This window comes from Falco naumanni, chromosome 1 (genome assembly GCF_017639655.2).
Source record: "Falco naumanni isolate bFalNau1 chromosome 1, bFalNau1.pat, whole genome shotgun sequence".
NCBI lineage: Eukaryota > Metazoa > Chordata > Aves > Falconiformes > Falconidae > Falco > Falco naumanni.
Genome location: NC_054054.1, coordinates 57097262 through 57118009, shown reverse-complemented (window position 1 = coordinate 57118009; position 20748 = coordinate 57097262). Strand labels below are relative to the sequence as shown.

Genomic DNA, 20748 nt, shown 5'->3' with positions numbered 1-20748 from the left:
AAGTTTGGGTTTTAATTCTCTTTTGAGGCTTTGAAAGAGGTTTTAGTTTAAATCCAATGTACCTTGCAAGCTTGTATGCCAAATTCTGTTTTCTTTACCAGAGTTAGTGGTTAGATGTGTGGACAGGAGCGGTGGGAGGCAGGAGTGCTGGCTTTGGGGTAAGATAGTGCCTGCAGTAAGTGGCTCTTGCCTCTGTATGTGGTGGGGTTATTAGCCCCTGCTGCAGAGCTTTGCGCCGAGAGCTGGCAGCTGTTTCCTCCGTCAAGACTGTGGCTTCCAGCTCTTGATGCAGGCAGGCCTTGCTGCGTGCCGTTCAACACTGGCAGTTCTATTTTGGACAATGCTGTTCCGAAGGACTTCTGCATTTGCACTGCTTTTTGTTTGTTAATGGCCCTTCCTCCCCTCCGTACCCTTTTTTTTTTTTTTTTTTTTTTTTTTTTTTTGCTTGGAACTGTACAGTGTAATGGTTTTTAGCCCATGTGACTAACATCTGTGGGTGAAGTAGCTGGGTGATCCATAAGATAGAAACTATGTGTATGCAGATGCTAGGGTCTTACAAGAAAAATGCTGAAGACCAGTAAGGCTGATCTTTGCTCTTGTAATATAAGGTAAAGGATCCTTTTCTTAAGCTAAAATCTTGTTTCAGTGCCATGCTGCTTTTCCTGAATCTCCACTGTAGCTGTAAGAAGGGGTTGTAACATCTCTGCACCACTGGAACAGCTGGGTTAAATTACTGACCTGTGGTCTGCCTGTGAATATCTTTGAGAAATCAGGTAATGCAAATCCATGGGTCACTGACAGTGTTTTTTTTCAGAGTATTTTACCCTACAAATCTGTAGAATGTATTTCTTTCTTTATATTCTGCATATAACCTCAAATCTGGCAAGTGCACAAGCTCATGGACCTATTCTCTCTGTTTGTAAAGTCTGGTGCCAGTTCATTGAATTCAAAACCATTTAATGGGGTATGTGTTTGGAATAGGCAGCATATATGGCCCTGCTGCTGTCTCCCTCCTGGGGCTCTTTTGGCAGTTACAGAAGTTCAGTTTACTTAGCATGCAAGACTTCCATATACAGCTAAAATGTTCATGATCTGAACATTGCTTAAATTTAACTAAAAAATTCATCAAAATGTCCCATGCTGAATGATGTGTGGCAGTTCTTAGTTTGGTTGCTGGTATGGTGCAAATGTTGAAAATTTATTTGGAGTTGTTTTAGGGTGGGGGTAGGCATACAAGTTGTAGCCTGTTCAGAAGAGCCATTTGACTGAATGAATATTTGTCCTGAATCACTTCAAGTTGTACCCACTGGCTGATCAATCTGGTAAAATTGTGCAACTCTTCAATAGAGTGGAGGTTAAAGGTTGTGACAGAGAGAAGACAGCTGAGGAAATCACCTTTGTGTTCCGTTGAGCTTGGGTTCTGTGGCTTCGGAGCCCACAGGAAAACTGATAGTCTCAAGGACCCCCCTAGACTACCAGTGTCAAATGCCTGTTTTGCAGGCTTACATTTTTTTGTAATGAGTAAATTAAACCTATTCCCTTTCTTGTTTGATGTTTTATCATGCCAGTCTGTTTCCGCAGGAGCCTGCTGCATAAACAAAGGGAAGGGGCAGCAGGTCCTGATCTGTTAGGAGGTCCAGGTCTTGCAGGATGTGGCAAGCATTAACATGTAGGAGTGTTTCATTTATTATTAAGTTCTGATTGATTAAAAAGTTGTAATGTCAGCTGGCGATAAGGTCACCGGTTGCCCTTACTGCCAGTCAGCGTGGAACTGGTGTAGAAGCTTTCCATCACTTGTTTGTATTCCCTACTAATTCCTAACTGTGGGTATTGCTGCTTACTGATTGTCCTGATCAAAGTTTCTTTCTGTACCAGCTGGCACTGATGAAAAATCACCTTGGTACCTCCACAGGCTCTGCTGGCTTGTATATCTTGGTTCTCTTAAAACTATGAAACACTTTCAATACAAAATAAAATTCAACCGCTAATAGTTCTGTTTCAATCAAATGCCATGTTAGGCACCATAGAGTTAAAACTGTTAAAACTCCCCTGGCAATAGAAGGGGAATGGATTTGATACAGATAGGAGATGACTGACCAGTTGCTACCCAATTGCAGGGACCTTCGCCTGTGGTCCCTCAGCTGGAGTTGTGTCAGGCGATAAGCAGCTGGGTGGGGAGAAGCAACTCCTCAGGAGCACCAGCATCACTAGTGTGTTGCAGGACTCAGCCGTATCTCCTGTTCCTCAGCAGAGTAAGGCAATCTACAGGAAACTGCGTGCAGAAATCTCCTCAGATCTGTTCCCAGACACCTGCCAGCTTTTGGGAGAGTGTGTTGCAATTATCAGCCACAGGCAACCTGGGAGTCAAAAAGGTGGCCGCTTGAGGCCTGGGGTATCCCTCAGTAGTTGCTTCCAGGAATGAACACGTCTGTGTGTCCTACTTTTTAATACAGAATTATAAATGGCACAATTGTTCTCAGCAATTTCGACTTTGCTACTTTGTGGAAATAAGTTGGATCCAGTTAGGAGTCCATCAGCTGATTCCTTAGTTGGAAACTTGGTGGGATTTGTTTCTGCTACCCTTCCTTTCTTTTGAAGATCCCTGCCTCTTTGAAAATGTGAATTGACTTTTCCTTGAGTGGTACTTCTCACGGACACTATGGAAACACTTCCCAGTATAACTATTAACTTTGAAATGATGTGTGATATAATAGTTATAATCCTTCAAACAGTTATTTCTTCAAATTTCTCTGTGCTTTAAATGCTGAAAGACTGTGACATAACTACTACTTTGAGTTGTTTTACTGCCTCATTTGGAAGCGTGCTGCCATGGACTGCCAATATATGGTAAGAAATACAGTAATACTAATTTTTATTCCATTAAAAAAAAAAAAGAGAGATAAAAGTGGGTACAGAAAGGTCATGGGTGATGCATGAACTCTATAAAAAATCAAAGTATAGCACTTTTGCTGAAGATGCTTTTTAAGAGCACATCTGTACTATACTTATCTGTGAATGGTAAGGCTGGATTTGGGTTGGGTTCTTTTTTTTCTTTGAAAGCTTAAATCTAGAAGTATTCGATGGCTGGGTATCTTACCTTGAACATGTTATGGCTACTGCAGTTCTTCAGAGTTAACAAAATTGAGAAGGAAAAGAAACAAGTCTAATTATGTTAGTCTATGGTAACATTATTGCATAAATTAGTGCACATAATACAGCCAGTAAACAACATTGAAAAGAATAAATGTGATGGGAAAGACCATTCTGGACCACTTGTCTATCAAGTTAACATCAGTCAAATCGGGGATTTTGACTTTGATCTGGGATGCCCTTCTTCGTAAGCGTCCTTTTTTATGAAGCCTGTGCCTGTCCAGAACACTCCTGCTGTAGAGGTCTCTGCTGGAAGTGGCTCTTCTGTACTGCAGGTTGGCGCTGTCGTACGTGTACGTGGTGGCTCGAGGGTCACAGAGGCTTGTGAACACGTCTGAGCTGCTGACATCATTTCGTATTTCAAGTGGGCTAAGAAGCACATTTCCATGGGGATCAACCTGTGTCAAGGAAGGAATGTGAATTAGACAAGTTCCTCAGGCAGCCCAAGGTTTTTTCCAGATGGACGGGTGCCTTCTGGCTCTGCTGCTGAGGCACTCCTGGCGCTGCAGTGACAGTCATGTCTTGTGCAGCGTTGACAAAAAGTGAAAAGGTACTGAGTACACTTTCCTGACTAGTGTGAAATTATTATTAAGCATCTAAATACCTTCCATCCAGACCTGGCCTCTTGGTCTGGGACCTTTTAATTCAGTTTGTTATCTCGGCCCCTGTAAAGTAAGACTTTTCTGATTTTATCTTTAACTTAGAATATGGTTTTTATGAAATACTGATGTTTAATGCCTGGTGACCTGACACTCAAAGCTTTCACGTACTCAAGATGAAAATAAAATGTTGCTGTCTCCGCTCATTTTATACAGGTTTATACAGAGTTAGTGCTGTAGGTTAGTTTAAAAATTGCTTTTGTAACAATAAGTTCATCATATGAAGAGCATGTAGGTACACGTGCATTTTATCTATTACTGTAAAATACTTGTGATGAGAATTAATTTTTGAGAATTACTATATTGCAGGATGGAAATCCCCGCTCCCCACAGCATACTATTAACTTGTTCATGTGGAGATAGAATAATTTATTTTACTTGATGAAACCTTACATTCAGTTGCACTTTTATATGTTGGTATCAGAAGCAGTTGTTTCAAATATGTTTATCACTGAATTTTGTGCTGTTAGTCAGGGCACTGTTTCAAGTACCTAAAACTGGAAATTGCAACTAATATGTACATGTCTGGCAGAAACAATCATATATGTGTAGACATAAAATATTTTCATATCATTGCCTTTTGTGTGTATGAATGTAATTAAGTATGGATTGCTGCATTACTACAAAGTGTTTATCTTTTCACTCGTCTTTACTTTTCTACGTGTCTGTAGTAAAACCTCTTTTAGGAAAAGTTTTTTGGTGTTCCCAGGATGACTCCTGACTTCTCCATAAGGACTTCCTAGATGTTTCAAATTCTCAGGCATTTAAACATCCATGGTAGCTCATATGAGGGAAATATGCCTCAGGACACAGACCTCTTAAATGAAACTTCAAAGACTTCACCTTGAGGCTTGAATATTAAAATTGTTTTTTGTAAACTGTGGTGTTGGACCTACCCCAAATATGTTACAATCTGTACCATGGCTGTCTGGGGATGCCTTTGTACCAAGGAAAATTACTTCTTGATGATGTCTAGTCTTGTGAAACATCAGTGATATGCAATGCTTGGGTCACACGCTGAGACTTACATTTTTAGTGAGACATAGCAGAGCTAGGAAATGGTGTAATCATCTACAGCAGGTTCAAAGTATGTTCAAAAAAAACTCCCAAGCAGAGCACAAGGGGAAATCCAGTCTCTGGGGGATGCTGCAGAGGAAAGCTGGAAGTCAGAGAAAGCCTGGGTTCCACCTGGCAGCATGGAAGATGTTCCTTCCCATCACTAGAAGGAGAAAATGTTGCGTGATAGCTGCTGGCATATATACACTGTGCCAGACTAAGCACTTACTAACTGAAAACACAGAAGTGAAGGGGCTATTTGTACAAAAGCTACCCAGGAGAGCTGTGAGGGGAAAAAAAGTCTTCTAAATGGAATAGTAACTCACCACAGACAGAAGATGCACTACTCTGGTTTAGCGACTGGTTCTGTAGACACTGAAATGAGTTTTCAGTGGGAACATCCCAGTTCCCACCACTGTTTTTGGTGGGAAAAGCTCACATATTCTGAGTTAGAGAGGCTAGCTGGTCACAAAGGAGCATGGTGTTTGCAATCTTTATTTGAGATAAGGGCTACTCAGTTTACTTTTTTGGTCAAGTCTTAAAATTTAGGCAGAAGGAAGACCTAAGCTAGGGTTTCCTACTCTGCAGAGGACTGCCATAGCTATGGGACTACTCATTATACCCCTAAGCTCTGACTTTTTCTGTGGAAAAAGCAACAATCTCAGAGTTGTCTCCATGTAAAAAGGAATATTTTTTTTTAATTCTCAGAAGCTCTGATAGATCAACCTGTTCTTCCCAGTTTTACAAAATAGCTCTTTAAGCTGTCTTTGATTACATAATGTAACGTCTAAGCTAATTGACTTTAGTGCTGTGATAGTAGTAGCACAAGCATCATTAAGCAGTTGTTATGGCTTCTCTTTTGTGAAGACAACTCATAACTGCCTACAATCTAAAGTGATTCATAGGGATGTTTCTTAAACTAATACACCCTGACAGCTTATTATAAGTCAAGCAGCATATGAATTCCCCCTTTAAGTGTTATGAATGAGCCTGTTATATTTTAAAATTAGTTTTATTTAAATCATTTTAGGTGGGATGATTTGTATACATCATGAAGTAATTCAGTCTTTGAATTGTGGTCTTTGTAATTCAGAGCAAAGGGCCTTATGCTGATCTTGAATAAATTAGCTCAGAAAAGTATAAAGGCTTTACTTATGTACCTGGGTCAAATTCTTCACTTGTGCAACATGAAGCTGGACTAACAGTTAATTTCCCACATTGTTAAAAACCCTTTCAGAATTGATTGAAGTTCACTCCAAAATATTATTAAAACTTGTGCAGCTGAGGTTTTGTTACAGAAGCATAGGAGTTCTAAATTCTACAAATTCCTGTAGGAATCTGGAAAATGTACAGATTGTTAAGGGATCCCCCCAAAGGACTTGTTACTAGTTTTGTTTATGTTAATGTTAGAATGAATCAACAGCAAATGACTGGACAGTAAAAGCTGTAAATTTTCTGTCTTAAAATATTTTCTCCCTTACTTGATACAAGGTTACCTGGGGCTTGCGGTCAGTCCTGTGCTGGAGGAAGCCTGTGCATCAGAAACAGCCAGCAGACTTTGACTTATTTCACCTTGTGTCTCAGTGAAGAGGCTCTTTCACCTCACCAGGTATGTACTGCAGTTGTACACAGTCTTGACACATTTGCATCAGATGGCATGACAAAAAATGGGGATGGAAGAGTCAAGGCTCTGTCTGCTCAGTTTTCTGGCCCCCTGCTTTGGAGCAGAGTATCTCAGTCCCCTCCTTAGGTAGGAAAGATGAGCCATATCAAGCCCAGAGTTCTTCCTTGCTTGGATGCAATGCATTTATTCTTTCTTTCAGATACCACCTCGCTGTTCTTTCACTGGAGTGCCCTAAATTTTATTACATAAACTGATTATTGCTCAGATGAAAACAGGATTTCTTGCTTAACAGATATTCTGAGCCTAAATGTGTGTTTGCACAAACATACACACTTAGCCTTGTTTGTACAATGCATACATTTTGCCTAAAGTTATAGAAAGCTGAAGAATTGTTACTTTTTTTGTCTTTTGAACATATCATGACGAATACGTGAGCAGGATGTTAAAGCATCTAAAGCTGATGTGTTAGTCATCTAGTATAATTATGAAAGCGTAAATATGCTTCTGATGCATGTACATGGTGACGCTTCTTGTAATGACATTTGTACCAATATTGAGCGTGTATCTATATTGATTTTATAGATTTTTAATTCTTTGCTTGCACTGGAACTACGTAATACATCAATCAGCACAGGTATATATATATGAATCTTCATCAGTGATGTAAAGCCTTGATGTGTGCTCAGGAAACGAAGAAGAATTAATAATTTGTCTTGTATGTGTACTTAGAAAATGAGTTTCCTGCTTAGGAGTGTCAAATGGCATTGTAAGTGTAAAATAGTTAAAGTAATAAAAAGACCCCAAAATAACAATCCTGTGCTGACCACATAAAAATTAGTCAGTTCTAGGGGAGGAGCACACTGGCATTCCTTGACAGAGGATGGGTCTCAGATGCTTAGTGCTGTTTGGAATGGGTTTTTACCTACCTACTTTTTTAATGTTAAGTGTTGGGAGAGAAAAGGTAAGAACTTTTGTTTCGTCTCAATACAAAAACATCTTTTCTTTTTCTTAAGATGAAAGATTCAGGGCCATGCTACTCATACAAGCCGTCTTGTGGAACAAATGCAGTAGTGTTATCACAATCAGATCTGCAAAGAAACAGGTTATGCTCAGCAGGGGTATACTTCTTGAGGCGTGGGTTTACTTGAAGGCTGAGCTAGCTGTGTGGTTATGTGCTCCCTCCTTTTTCTCCTTCCAGTAGCCACTGTACTGGAAAATCGTACGTTGTCCTTGCAGCCGGTGGCTGGTCTCTGGCTTTGCATCCCAGGTGTTTTGTGGTTCATAGAAGGTTTGAAAGGAAGGTGAGATGCTCTACAGAACTGGGGAGCAAGAGACCATGCTTGTTGCCATTTATGAACCCCTTGATGGCTCAGCCCCTTATGCAGTTACGATTGCATCCTGCCTCTTTCTCATGCTTAAGAGGCATCTTCTGTGTAATGCTTATTCACATTATAATTGTCTGGTGAAACAGAAGCAGTTGAATGCATGGATTACCTTGCTAGGTGGTTTGTCCTATTTAACCATAATTATGGTGGTTTCCTCAGTGACATCTAGCTTCAACAAATGGACAAGGAGATATAAACAGCATTTATGCTTTATTCAGAGAAACAGAAAGCATGTTTATTACAAGTTAATATTGTTTTTGCGTATTAAAAGTTAAAGTGGTATAAGTTGTGAAACTGGAGGGGCTTTACTTCTACCTTCTTCATTCTGTAGAGCAAGCAACAGCCACATATGAAATAGCATTATGGTTTCATTTTCCATTGGGTCTTCTTTATACTGTGTTAATATCACGGCCAGTTTGCTGAGTGTTGCTCACATGTCTAACGCTTTTGTTATCTGGTGAAGGAATTTGAACTCCTGGTTGTGGCAGTTGTATGTCAGATGGAAACAAGAAATATCTTCACCTGGCACAAAAAGAGGAAACACTGTTACATATCTTCTATTGGTTATAGGTGTCTTTAAGGATAAGTGGTATGGATCAAGAGCAAAAGGGAAAAAATATCCTATAGCTGTAGATACTTACATCTGTGTTTCTTTTGTGCTCCAAAACCACTTTCCCCTGCTCTGGTACAGACATCATAATACCAGTGAAAAGTCTCAAAATATGATGGAGAGCGGCTGGGAGCTGTCTTCACTAGAGATCACATAGCTTTACTGTGTCCCACTGCTCTGCTCATGTGCATTCTTCCTGCTGAAGACAGAAATACGGCTGCTGGACATCAGCATTTCCATGCTGAGTAAAATGAATGCTCACAAGCTCCCACATCAACGTGTCTCCAGTGGGATAACAAAATCCATTGATACCTATTCACAAAAGTGTGTGTCTGCGTGTGTGCGTGTAGGTGTGTATTTCTCTCTCTCACTCTCTAAAATCACAAACCTGCTCTGTACAGGCAGAAAGCAGTCTGTTCACTTAAAGCATTCTAAGTCTCAGAATGGAATTGCAGTCTACAGTGTGGACAGTTGCAAATCCTAGTACAAAGAGAAATGCTGGTGTATGATATGCATGTGGTGCTCTGAGAAGTTCGAGTGGGATTGCAAACACTTTCTATTCCATTCTGAGTACTAGTCTCAGTGTAATCTTTGCCAGTGTAACATTTAGACAAAAGCTTTCAGTCATTAAGTTAGGACTTTTTGTTAGTTAAACAAACTCGCCAAATACGTAAGAGAAAGAGCTTACCTGCACTCTTATCCTTCACACTGTTTCATCCTTTACTCAGTTCAGTGCACTGGGGCCCATAAAGCCAAGGCTGACCTCTGGAGAAGTGTTTTCCTTTTCATCATGAATCCTTGCTGTGCTTCTTCTCACCTAGGCTGGGTGATCTCAGGAGCTGTTGAGGTGGCTGGTTAGAGTTTGTGGGCTTTGTTGGGTTTTTTCCACTTATTTTCCACAGAAATGGACAGACAGTGCCTGCACACAGCAATCCGTAACATGGATTGCTTACCTCCTCTGCTCTGTGGAGGACAATACTTTGTGGGACCTTGGAGACTGCTGCAAGTCTAAACTGAATTTGTGCACCCGTTGTAATAAAGCATCTCCTACACATTGGGACAGGAGGCAGATGTGGGTAAGGACTTTTAATGGGCTTATGAGTTCACTGAGACTGAGGACATGACGACTCTGTTAATGATGCTTAACTGTAGTGGCGTGGCTGCTGGGATACAAGGCACACAACTCTAGTGCTAATAAAATATCACAGAGTTTCTGAAATGCACTTCCTGACATGTATGTGAAATTGCAACCATCCATTAAGCTAAGGTCTTACCTGCTGGAGCTTTGTGTGCCGGTCTCGTGCTTCAAGCCGAGCAGAGGGCTCACATACAGTTTTGTCCAAATGTTATCACCCCAGGGCCACAACAGCACAGGAGATTATAGGACAGCCTGGGCAAGATCTCGTAAATACTTGGATGTAATATATTGTAAGAAAAGCAGAGAACAGAAGAACATTTTTGGCTCATGAGGATATGTATTTTCCTCTGAGTCAGACTGGGCCAAATACACTTAAGGGAAGTGTTTATTTCTGAAAAACTGGGAAAAAAATGAAATAGGTTTATAGAAGTTTACAAGTGCTCAGTGATGTACTGCTGAATTAAACTTTTCCAAGTTAAAAAAATGTCCATAGTATTACTTCCTGGAGTTTGTCTGGCTTGGTTTTTAAGAGGGTGTAGCTGTGGACTGCTTGAATTTAGCCTGAGGGAAAAGTCGTGACATCTGTGAAAGCTGTTATAACCTAGCAGCAGCATCCTTACATTTCTGGAAGCTCAGTGGTGTGGGCTTCATTCAGAACTCACTGAAACAAACGTGTCTGTCTTTGCTTTTTAGTTTTGTTAAAGTTTTATATGTAAAGAGGAACTATATAATAAACATTTCTTCTATATCACCTTATGTGGCAAAGAAATATACAGTTGAAATGGTAAATATTTAACTTCCTCGTACCCCTTGCATTTCTTCTGTGCTGCAACGAAAAGCTTGCTCTGAATATTATTCTCCATTTTATGTAGTTTCTTACTCTGTTTTCAGTTGAAAATGGAACAAACATGTTGCTGTAATCTCCTTAAAATACAATTTTTCTCCAGACAATCCTAAATACTTTTGCATATGTCTTCAAACCGCATTTATCACTATCATCATATACATCAACACTGTCACAGCAGAAATAATTGAAAAGTTGGCTTGAACATTTTACCTGGACTGTATTTGTTTCCAGTCTGCTCTTCTCGCCTGTAGCATGTCCTGCCCTTCCTGCTGCCTTTTTTTGACGTTGGGGCCCTTTCCCAAAGAATATGTAGTTTACAAAGGCATATTCCAGCAAGGCAAGGAACACAAACACAAAGCATCCCATCAGGTAAATATCTATTGCCTTGACGTAGGGAATCTTTGGCAAGGTCTCCCTGAGGTGGGTGCTGATGGTGGTCATGGTCAGCACAGTTGTGATTCCTGCGAAAGGAAGCAAAAGACATGAGGTAAGCAGGCAGGGAAGGAGATCTGAGCATGAAAGGCCTAATGGCAGCATTGCCCAGCTACCATGCACTTCTCATGCAGAGGGCTTAATTACGAGAACAGATTCTTAACAGCAAGGGAATGTGTTTTGCAGGACTGGAAAGGAAGATAATCCTTGCAAGCCTGTGAATAGCACCTTTCTTGGCTTTCTGTGCATCACAGGGTGAACGAAATAGCCTTCAAAAGCCCAGGCTACCTTGGTACATCTTGCCTTAATTTTTGCAATAACTTTGCTAGGGAACACGGTGTTCCATAGCTGACCTAGATAGCAGAGAGCTCATCACTGTATTTACAGCAGCAGCCCTGATGGACCCCATAGGGTGGCTTGCATTGCTCTGGGGAACTGGATTAAGTATCTAGCTTTTGACTGAAAACAGAGGCTTGAGAGGAGAAAGGGAAGCTTTATGATAAAGTGATGGTCTTTGATGAAGAGAAAGTGATATATGTGCTTGTACCAAACAGCTTTTCCTGTTAAAGGGGTGCTTGCAAGTAAAGCATTTCCATCTTACTGTTATCCATCACTGCATGATTCTTTCTTTCTTTCTAATGCATCTAGATAATAGCTCTAGGCACAGGTGTAATGAGCTAAATTTACAGAGAGGTGGAACAAAATAAAGGTGGAACAAAATGCTTTCTGGCTTTAGTAGTTGAAAAGCATATGTGCCTTAACGTGCAGATGGTAGTAGAAGATCTTGGTTCTTATGGAAAGTTGTAGGAAAGAACATGGTACAGGAAACTTGGTGTAAGCTGATACCACTCCACTTTGGGAGGAACTTGAGTATTCATTCCAGCCACACATCTGGCCTGAGAGGATGCTGTTTAACGTCAAAGAAATGTTGATGCAGCACAGTATAGGTACCCTTGGCCACCCGAATTAGACCTTTATGCTTACATTTGGAAGCAAGATACTTTTGACCTGATCCAAAAACCATTATGGCAACTGGAAGTCAGTCAGGATCCCAACCTAACTGCAGGGTGAGGACATCAGATCTAGGCAAGGTGGCACCTGCCTGCCTTCCTAGTGATGAAGACCCTACGCTGCATATGTAAGCTCACAATTAATGCTGCTACAATCACCTGTATGGATTCGGTGCTACTGTATTCGAAGGCAACAAGCATCTATGTAGTTCAGTGATTTTGAAAAGAAGTTACCTAGAGCAACTCTGGCTGCAGAAGCATCATAATTGATCCAAAAAGATACCCACGACAGAATTGTGATCAGTGTGGAAGGCATGTAGGTTTGCAAAATGAAGTATCCGATATTTCTTTTAAGCCGGAAGCTAAGGGATAATCGAGGATATGCTCCTGAAAGAAAGAAGTCACATAATAACTGATGTCTAACACAAGTTAGACACTGATATTTCTGGGTTGGGGAAGAGGGGGGAGCTTTTTTAACTAACCAGTACTTACCTGTTTTAAATTCCACTCTCTTTGATACCATTTCTTACCTGTTGTAAATTCCACTCGCTTAGATACCATCTTGTAATCAACAATAGAGAATTGTGGGAGCTCGATGTTACTAACTCCCGTCACTGCCGACTCTCCTCCATTCCAGTAAAATTCAATATCATCAGTAGTGTATCCATCTGAAACAGAGGCACAATTTGATTATTGATTTTTCATTTTGTTTTATTACTTGGCTTAAATAGTTGCAGTTAAAGTGGAGGGAGCTGCTGTCAGTCAGGAATTCAGCCTTCTCTGACGTGACATTTCTGTTGTACAGTAGCCATGTAGCCTCCTCCATACCCAGGGGAAGATTCTAGGGGTGGAAAGGGAGAAGGCAGAAAACAAGGACAGAATTTAAAGTTAAAGATCAATTTTTAGCTAGCTCTAATGTTACTGCTTTTCATTCAGGCTCGAGTTACTCAATTTACCGACATGTTACAACATCAGCGAAACAAACTCTCTAAGAGGAGCTCTGACAGTAAAACCAGGTTCGGTTCCCAGCTTTGCCTTGATTTCGTATGCCGGCTTGTGGCAAAATACTGAGTTTGGAGCCAGTGGAGGCAAAGATGATTCTAGAATTCAGGTGCCTGTACTATTACCTGGCCATGTCTGTCAGAGCTGCAGGTATTCCTTTGATATTCATGCAGCATTTTGTATTTTAATTAGACCATGCCATCTTTGATCTTCTGTTATCACAGGACTATTTCCTATTGACTTAAAATTTCCTTTCTTCTCTTTCCTTTTAACAGTGATGTTGATTATTTATCATTTAATTAAAAATTAATTTGCCATTCTACCACTGGAAATGTTAACATTATTGTTACCATTTTCAAAAACATTTTGATTAAACTCAAAACTGACTGAGTTTCAAAAAAAAAAAAAAAGCTCACAATTGATGACTTTTTTGGACTAATATTTAAACTGGTTCCAATTTATTGCATTTTACTACTTTCTCCAGATATCCACCAAAGGAGAGAACAACACTCATCTATTTTTAGACTTTTCCTTCAGGTGTTAGTTTTAATCAGGTTTAAACCATATGACACAGATCAAATAAAAACATGTGTTTGAACTCAAAGCTTTAGAAAACTTGACAGTAGTTTTGCCAGCTGAACCAACTGCATCAGAAACCTCTCCAGAATTAGGAACTTATCCTTTCATATGCAGCAGTAACACAATTTCTAGCTAGGGAAATCAGCCTGGAGATGTCCTGTGACAGTGCCTGGTATCAGCCTTGTCTCTGGCAAGGTGACCTCGTGCAGAACGGGTCTGTAGTTTCCCTGGGGACAATCAGAGAAGCCCTCACAGCTTGCTGCAGGCTCCGGGGACTGCTTGGCAAGTCTGCAGTTATTGAACAGCAATCTTTTGATGCAAACACACAGTGATGGGCTGAACAAGGTTAAGTGTTCACACACCTTATTTGTGAACTGCTCAGTGCCATGGTTTGCTAACTATCTCAATTGCTCCCGAAACCGTACTGATCTGTGTAACATGGATTGCTGCTGTTTGCTTAAAACTGTGCTTCCCGTTACTTATGGTAATTTTTTTTTTTTTTTAAATGAACCATCCCAGGGCTCCCATACAGGGCTCTCTGCATGACTGGTTTTCATTCCTTCCAGGCAGAAGTCAAAAGCTTTTCACTGAAAAAGGTTGAGGTAGCTGCTTGGTAGTGGGACTTCAGTAGCTGCTGTAAAGGCAATGCACACAGCCGTGCGCCCAGCATGAGCCACGTCCAGCGTACAATACAGAAGGATTGAAGGACAGAGTGAAGACTGCAAAGTCTGTTTAAATGGCTGAGACTAAGATTGTCAGGGAAGTGTTAAGTTCATTTTCTTGCAAATCTGTGTTATAAAAAAATCTCTGTTGAATATTTTCCCTTTTTAAAAAAGATGGAGCAAAACAGAGGAAATGGTAAGGTGTCATCTCATATGGAAAGGGTATTGATTATGTATAGAGTCGGTACCACACAGATATCCTCTACATGAGGTAACACTCACAGCTATTTCTTTGTCTTTAGGGGCTAGCATAGAAAAGAAAGGCGCAGCACTACCTAAGGTGTTGCACCCATACTTGCTGCAAAGTCACAGGTGAAGGTTTAGGTGTCAGAATCCTGGATTCTGCTTCAGGCTTTGGTAGAAAAGAATGAACCTCAGTCTTCTGTTCTGTGCCATTGTCACCTGGGGCCCTTTTCACACCCCTCCCTCTGATTTTGCTGCAGTTGTGCTGCTTTCTCGGCCAGGACCCAGGGCAGAGAAAGGAGCCGTCTCCCATTCCCAGCAAGTTCTGACTTCATGCTGTCCCCCTCGTCAGCCTCTGCTAACCTCTCTGCAGTTCCTCTGCCTGTTTGACAAGAGAAGGAATAATTCGGGCACCTAACTGCAGAGAAAATTCCCTTCCCCAAAGGTGAATTACTGTAGATTTAGTTGTTAAAACTAAATGGTACCAAATAAACACCTGGGGTATCACAGGGCAGATTTCAAAAAGAAAACGGGCACAACTTCCTACAAAAGGATTGCATTGTGTTATTGGTACAGTGTGTGGGGATGCTGGACCCTGGCAAAAACAGGTTATGGAAATTTTGTAAGGTAGGCAGATGGGCTTTGCACTAGTCTTGGAAAGATTTCTATGACTTTGGCTACAAAATGAAAATTATAACTACAAGGTTATAAAGTCAATTAACCAAAAAGCAAGAACCTTGCATGGAAGATTTCAGAGGATGACAAGCCATCACTGTTAGCAGGCCACGGCTTTAACCTTTACAAATTTAAAAAAGGCTTGAGAATACAACAAAAAAATGGATCTAGTGTGAACCGTTGCTGTTTCTAATATGCTTGTGCCTTGAATTTAGTCGGGTTAAAGCTGGGCGAAGTTAGGAAAAAGGGATAATGATGTTTTTCAGGTACGAGCATTCACATTTGTTAGCTCTCTTTTTAGAAGAGTAATCAAGAAGGAACATCTTCCTGCGGTTTCATATAGAGAACCTTGGTACAATCGTGATTTTCTTGACAGTCACTGTGATAACTCTGCCAGACGCTAACAAATTGTATACTCTCCTCAGGCATTCCATTCCTTGGTGTGATATGATTTTTGTTGTGTGATGCCTTCCATTATGTGCTTTGCACATTGTAGGTGTTTGAGAGGCGTTGCTTCCACAGCTGCTGCTGACTCACTGGTGCAGGGCTTGGAGCCCCTCATGTTCCGTAGGTGTTGACATTGCTTTTTGCTTTCCAAACTAGCAAACTCGAGAGGAAGGCAGTTGGCTGCAGTTTAATGACTGGAACCGATGTCGGCTCCGAACAGAGTTAGCAGAGGACAGATCACTCCTCCTTTTTGAAGTGGACAGTGCCTTCAGATGAGGAGCCGTAGTGATGTAAATGAAGAAACATTCAGTGTGGAATGTGCTAGCTTCTGGCTAGCAGGTCATGATAAACCCTCAGTTCTGGCAGCATACGCCTTCACATTTGCAATGGAAGAAAGGCTGTTTCAATGATAGAAGAAGTGGCTCTAGCCTGCACAGAGCCCAATCTAACAGGCTGAGTTGTTACCTGTTCTGCCCAGGTATTCCCTCGGCAGCTTCTTTTCCCATGTGAGCCTTTCCCTACGCGTGCATCCCCGTGTCACCGCTTTACCAGGGGATGCTGCTGCTTCTGCCGCAGCGAGAGCGGGGCTACAGCTGGGCAGCGGTGTCCGAACGCCAGTTGCACAGGAGTCGAATACCGGGAACTTGAACTATTTCAGTTACGTTCGTTAACAGCTGTCAGGAGCGGGTGCAGCTGCAGCGGCCTGGAGCTGTTTCCCCAGGCGGGCGTGACCGTGGGTGGCATTAACCACGTGGAGCTGCCGTGACAGCAGGGGTTGCTCCAATTCAGTTGTGCCCGTTCCCTGGAAATCAGGATCGGCTCCTCCTCGCGGGAGTCGCCTGTGGCAGAGCTCCAGCGCCGCTCCGCAGGCACACACCGGGCACCGGGAGGCGCCTGTCCCCGCCCCGCCCCGCCTGTCCCCGCCTGTCGCCGCCTGTCAGCGGGCCCTGCTGCGCGGCGGCCACTGGGGGGCGCCCGCGCTCCGGCTCCGGCTCCGGCTCTGGCTCCGGCTCTGGCTCCGGCTCTGGCTCTGGCTCCGGTCGAGCCCGGCGGTGGCGGCGCGGGCCAGGGCCCCGGCGCTCCCGGTGAGCGGCGGGCGGGGGCGGGGGTCGCTGCGGCTGCGACGCGGCTGCTCGCTGTTTCTGGAGCAAACACGGCCCCATTCTGGGCTGCCCTCCCCAGCAGCCTAGCCCACCCAATCAAACAATTTCCCCAGGATTTCTGCCTGTGGTTTTGTTGACCTAAATAACAAGTGATTGCTAAGATTACTATTTATATTTTTTAATTAGTAAAGCTCCCATGAAAATTATTTGATCCATTTAAGCCTTTACTTGCTCACTCGATTCTTTTTCAGCTTCAAAACCAACAAAACATGTTTGACTGCCCAGCTCAAGATCGTGAACTTCTGCTTCCTCTAAAATCATGTCTAGAAGTGATAATCTAGCCCTTGATGTGCCTGTCACATAGATAGAAATGGAAACACTTGTTCTTTTTTTGTATTTTTTGTGTTTTAATTCCAGACCAGCAGCCGAGAGTTTAAGTGAGAACACTTAGGCAGAAGTACCACCAATCTAAAAAGCAACTAGATTCAAACATGGCAAGAAATAGGTTATGTATAAATCTTGCTGTTCACAGGAAAAAAAATAAATTAGAAATGTTGCTGACATTAATAGCTGAGGTTAACAGTGTATTAGATGTTAATGTCACCAGGCTCTTTTATTTTCCACTGCAGTACTTCCCATCTGAAATACCTCTGGGATAAATAAAGATCTGTATTACACTAAGTTAACAAATAAAGTCACGGTTCTACTGTTATTGCCGATTCCACAGACATGTCCAAATGGAGCCTCATTTTCCTTCCAGTTCTCCAGGGCAGACAGCTCTGAAACACCCAGCAACAGGGTCTCTGCCTTAGGGACCTGAGTCTAAACAGGGCGTTTCAAAAGTGTTTCCTCCCTGCATGCCCCAAACCACTCGGCCTCGCGTAAGGCCATGGCGCTGGAACCCAAGCCTCTTCCCCTTGCCTAACAACTTTGTCTTTGCTGCTGAATGTACTCTTACAATATCATTTTTCTTGTTTCACACAGTTATTATTCCTATGACTGTATTCAAACAGGAAGATAAGTAATTTGTTCTGCACACCACCAAGATGATCCATCGACTGGTAAATTTGTTGTACTATTTCAACTTAAACCCGATGCGTGAATGGGGCACTGTGGACCTGAAGATGTGTTTTGGAAAGAGATGTCACTAGTTAACGCTGAAGTGACAGAATTGCTTGAAAAGGCTCCCTGCCACCTGTGTTCAAGTGGGTGTTTGTATCTATAAGTTGTTTACTCTTTTCACTGAGAAATACTTTCTATAGGTAGATGGCAGATTGTAAATGGGGATATGAGTCAGAATTTAGCCTAAGCAATACTGACCCAAACAAAAACTTGGTTAGACTGCTGGAGTACTACAAATTGTCAGTTACTTAAGAAGGTTTCTCAAATAAAAATAAATTTAACATATGGAGCAATCTGTTCCATCCCAGTTGGAAACATCACTTCCCATCCATTAGAAGTAGAAAATAAATGTTATTACAGCATAAAGTCACTCTTGCAACATCCTAATCTAGTTCAGAGAGTGAGTTATAACCTTGCCTTACTGTGCAAACACCTTTAATATTGGTTCACTGTTACTTGTTATCATTTTTTGCCCCTCTAACTTATTAAATCTCATTTTCAAGCGAGACTTGATAGAAGGTTGAAAGTCCTTTGGGAGAGGAATTGTTTGGTTTTGCTTAATACCTCTTTAATGACTAACACAGCAGGACTTCTTAGTATCACTGCAGTCTCAATAGATGGGAAACATTGAAGATTTCTGGGCAAGTAGTCAGGCTTGTGCTGAAAATGCCTTACTGGTTTGTCTCCTTCTACTGGATTATGCTAGTGATGTCAAAGGACCTACTGACCCTAAAATAATTATATTGCAGTGCACAACCAGAAATACACATTAATATGTTTTATCTAGTGTGGCTTTCATGTGCAAGAGTACCTCTTATAAGGCATGCTGGTATATTTTTTTTTCCTGTTCCCTAGTAAGAGTTTTATTCTCACTAGCTATAAAAACAAACAACTCAAGGAATTATTAGGAAAGGAAAGGAGAACAAATGCAAAAATCTTTCTTTGCATTTTCATATGCTTTCCAGCTCATGTTGTGCTATTTCTTGACTATTATATGCAGTTTTCTTTCTTTCCCTAAAACAGCTGTACTAAGCTGGCCAACAAGAAGGGCCACAGAGATGACTTGCTTCCACTGAGGGACAGACTGATTGAGTCATGACTCTTCAGGCTGGAGGTAAGGTGGCTTGAGGGGCTGTTAGGACAAACGTCTATAAGACCCTAAGTTATCATGGTGAGTTTGAACAGGACATCATTATTCACAATCCCTCACACTTCTAGAAAGCAACAAATCATATGCCTAGTGGCTAGTTGAAAGAAATAAAGGGAAATACAATGTACAGCCAAACAGCAGAAGTCATTGCGCAAGGTGACGTGTCAGAAGTTTATGTTTGTTTGGAAGCTATCAAATATTCTCAGAATAAAAGTCTATCCAGGTTATAAATCACAATGATACTATTTCTGACTTGAGGTAGCAAAGTGCAGAACACTTACTGGAGGTGTGTACTGGGGAAATATCAGCATGTATATCCTATGCTCTGTTCCAGCTTCACACATATGTGCTGCCGGCCACTCTCAAAGGCAAGAGGACGGGTGGGACAGACATTTGATCTGAGAAAGCACAGCAGGTAAGGGTCTGACGTTCTACTGCTGCCTGATTTGTCCCTCGCATGTCTCTTACCTTTGCAACTCACGTTTTTACTTCAACACTGGAGTGATGCCTTTTAGCCTGATGTTGAGAGCCTCTAACTCTACACATCTTTGTGTAATTTATGTAAATTAAATTGCAATTAGAAAACTTTGTTCATGCCCATGATCATTTTGTGTAGTAGTAAGCAACCTGCCCATAGTAACTCAGTGGCTAAAATGTAACTGAAAACTCAGAAGTCTCTTACATGCAAATGTTTACCAAGCAGTGCCAGTGATTTAACTTTGAACTTGAGATATTCTGATGACCTGTTGTCTCAGAACTAGCAGCAATGATATTGCTTTTTCAACTTCTTTAACAAAGCAGGTGTGCAGTGTGTGCTCCCGACCAGTGTCTTCTTGTAAATATTTAGTTGTGTAATTGTACACATAACGTACAGGTGCACAGCTGCTATTGATGGATCGGTCCTGATAAGCACAGCCTCCTTTGCCTGAATCGTCTTCTCTTGTGGGTTTGAGACCAGCAAAGTTCTGAAGTCGTGCTGTCCCGACTTTCTTGTCTAAAGGCCAGCCCACAGCAATGAGGGCAGAGGCTATACACAAGGACATTAACCCCAGTAGTTTCCTTTCCTCACATCCAGGTTCACTTGCTGCTGGTACCAGACTGTCCTTGAGAGTCTGGAGCTGGGAAGAGAGCAGTTGTTTCTTTCCAGTAGTAAGCATCAGAAATCTCAGTTGTCTTCTCTTGCTTTTGTTCCGAGATGCCTTTTTCCTAAACCTGTTTTGAGCTTTCTGCTTTTCCCTTTCTTCTTCTGCTTTTCAGTGGACAATTAGGCTGGATACCAGCTGTATCTCAGTAGAGATCTGAACCAAAGCTCCTGACCTCTTCTGGTGAGGTTTGCTTGCCTTTCCTCCCTATTTCTTTTTATCTTCTGTCTTTCATTCCCCTCTGGTTTGGCAAGGAGGGGAAAAAATCCATTTTCAGGAGCAGCAAAATGCAGACCACAAATTGTTTCTACTCCAGTCCTGGCAGCATAGCCTGGGAGTGCCTGACCTGGGATGAGAGACCTTGGCACGTTGAGAGATACCTGACCTCTACTGGAAGCCCAGTGTTGCAGCCCGTCACCCATTTTGCTAACTCAAAACTTCCAGATCCTCACCTGAACCAGACTAAGGTAACTTGACTGCAGTGCTGTCAGGAGCACATTTTATGTAGCATTTATGTCTGTTGCATATCACAATTTTCACCCTTCAGCTTTCCTTCTCTTTCTTTCTCATCTGGAGCTGCTGTGCAATAGATGGCTATCCCAGTCTAAGCCATGCTCCTGGAATTTTTTTCTGACTTGAGTTGCTTTACAAAGTTAAAAAGAGAACACTATTTTATAAGCACATTATGTAAACATTAGCAACAGACGTCCAG

The 20748-nt window shown here is 41.8% G+C and overlaps 1 protein-coding gene across 5 annotated transcripts in view; it reads right to left on the bottom strand.

Annotated features, from left to right (window-relative positions):
* Positions 1-515: 515 nt before the first annotated feature.
* The window catches only part of GABRB1 (gamma-aminobutyric acid type A receptor subunit beta1), a 142016-nt gene continuing 121783 nt past the window's right edge, over positions 516-20748 (bottom strand). For 3 of the 5 annotated variants that reach the window (XM_040594986.1, XM_040595001.1, XM_040595010.1), the window contains 4 exons: positions 12442-12579; positions 12146-12298; positions 10680-10930; positions 516-3548 (listed from right to left, as the gene is read on the bottom strand). In XM_040594986.1, the coding sequence (XP_040450920.1) occupies positions 3201-3548; positions 10680-10930; positions 12146-12298; positions 12442-12579 (890 nt within the window). In that variant the 3' untranslated portion in view covers positions 516-3200. Of the gene's footprint in view, positions 3549-3647; positions 8397-8515; positions 10931-12145; positions 12299-12441; positions 12580-20748 lie in introns of those variants that run through there. The other 2 variants (XR_005827998.1, XR_005827996.1) reach the window with 2 other exon arrangements.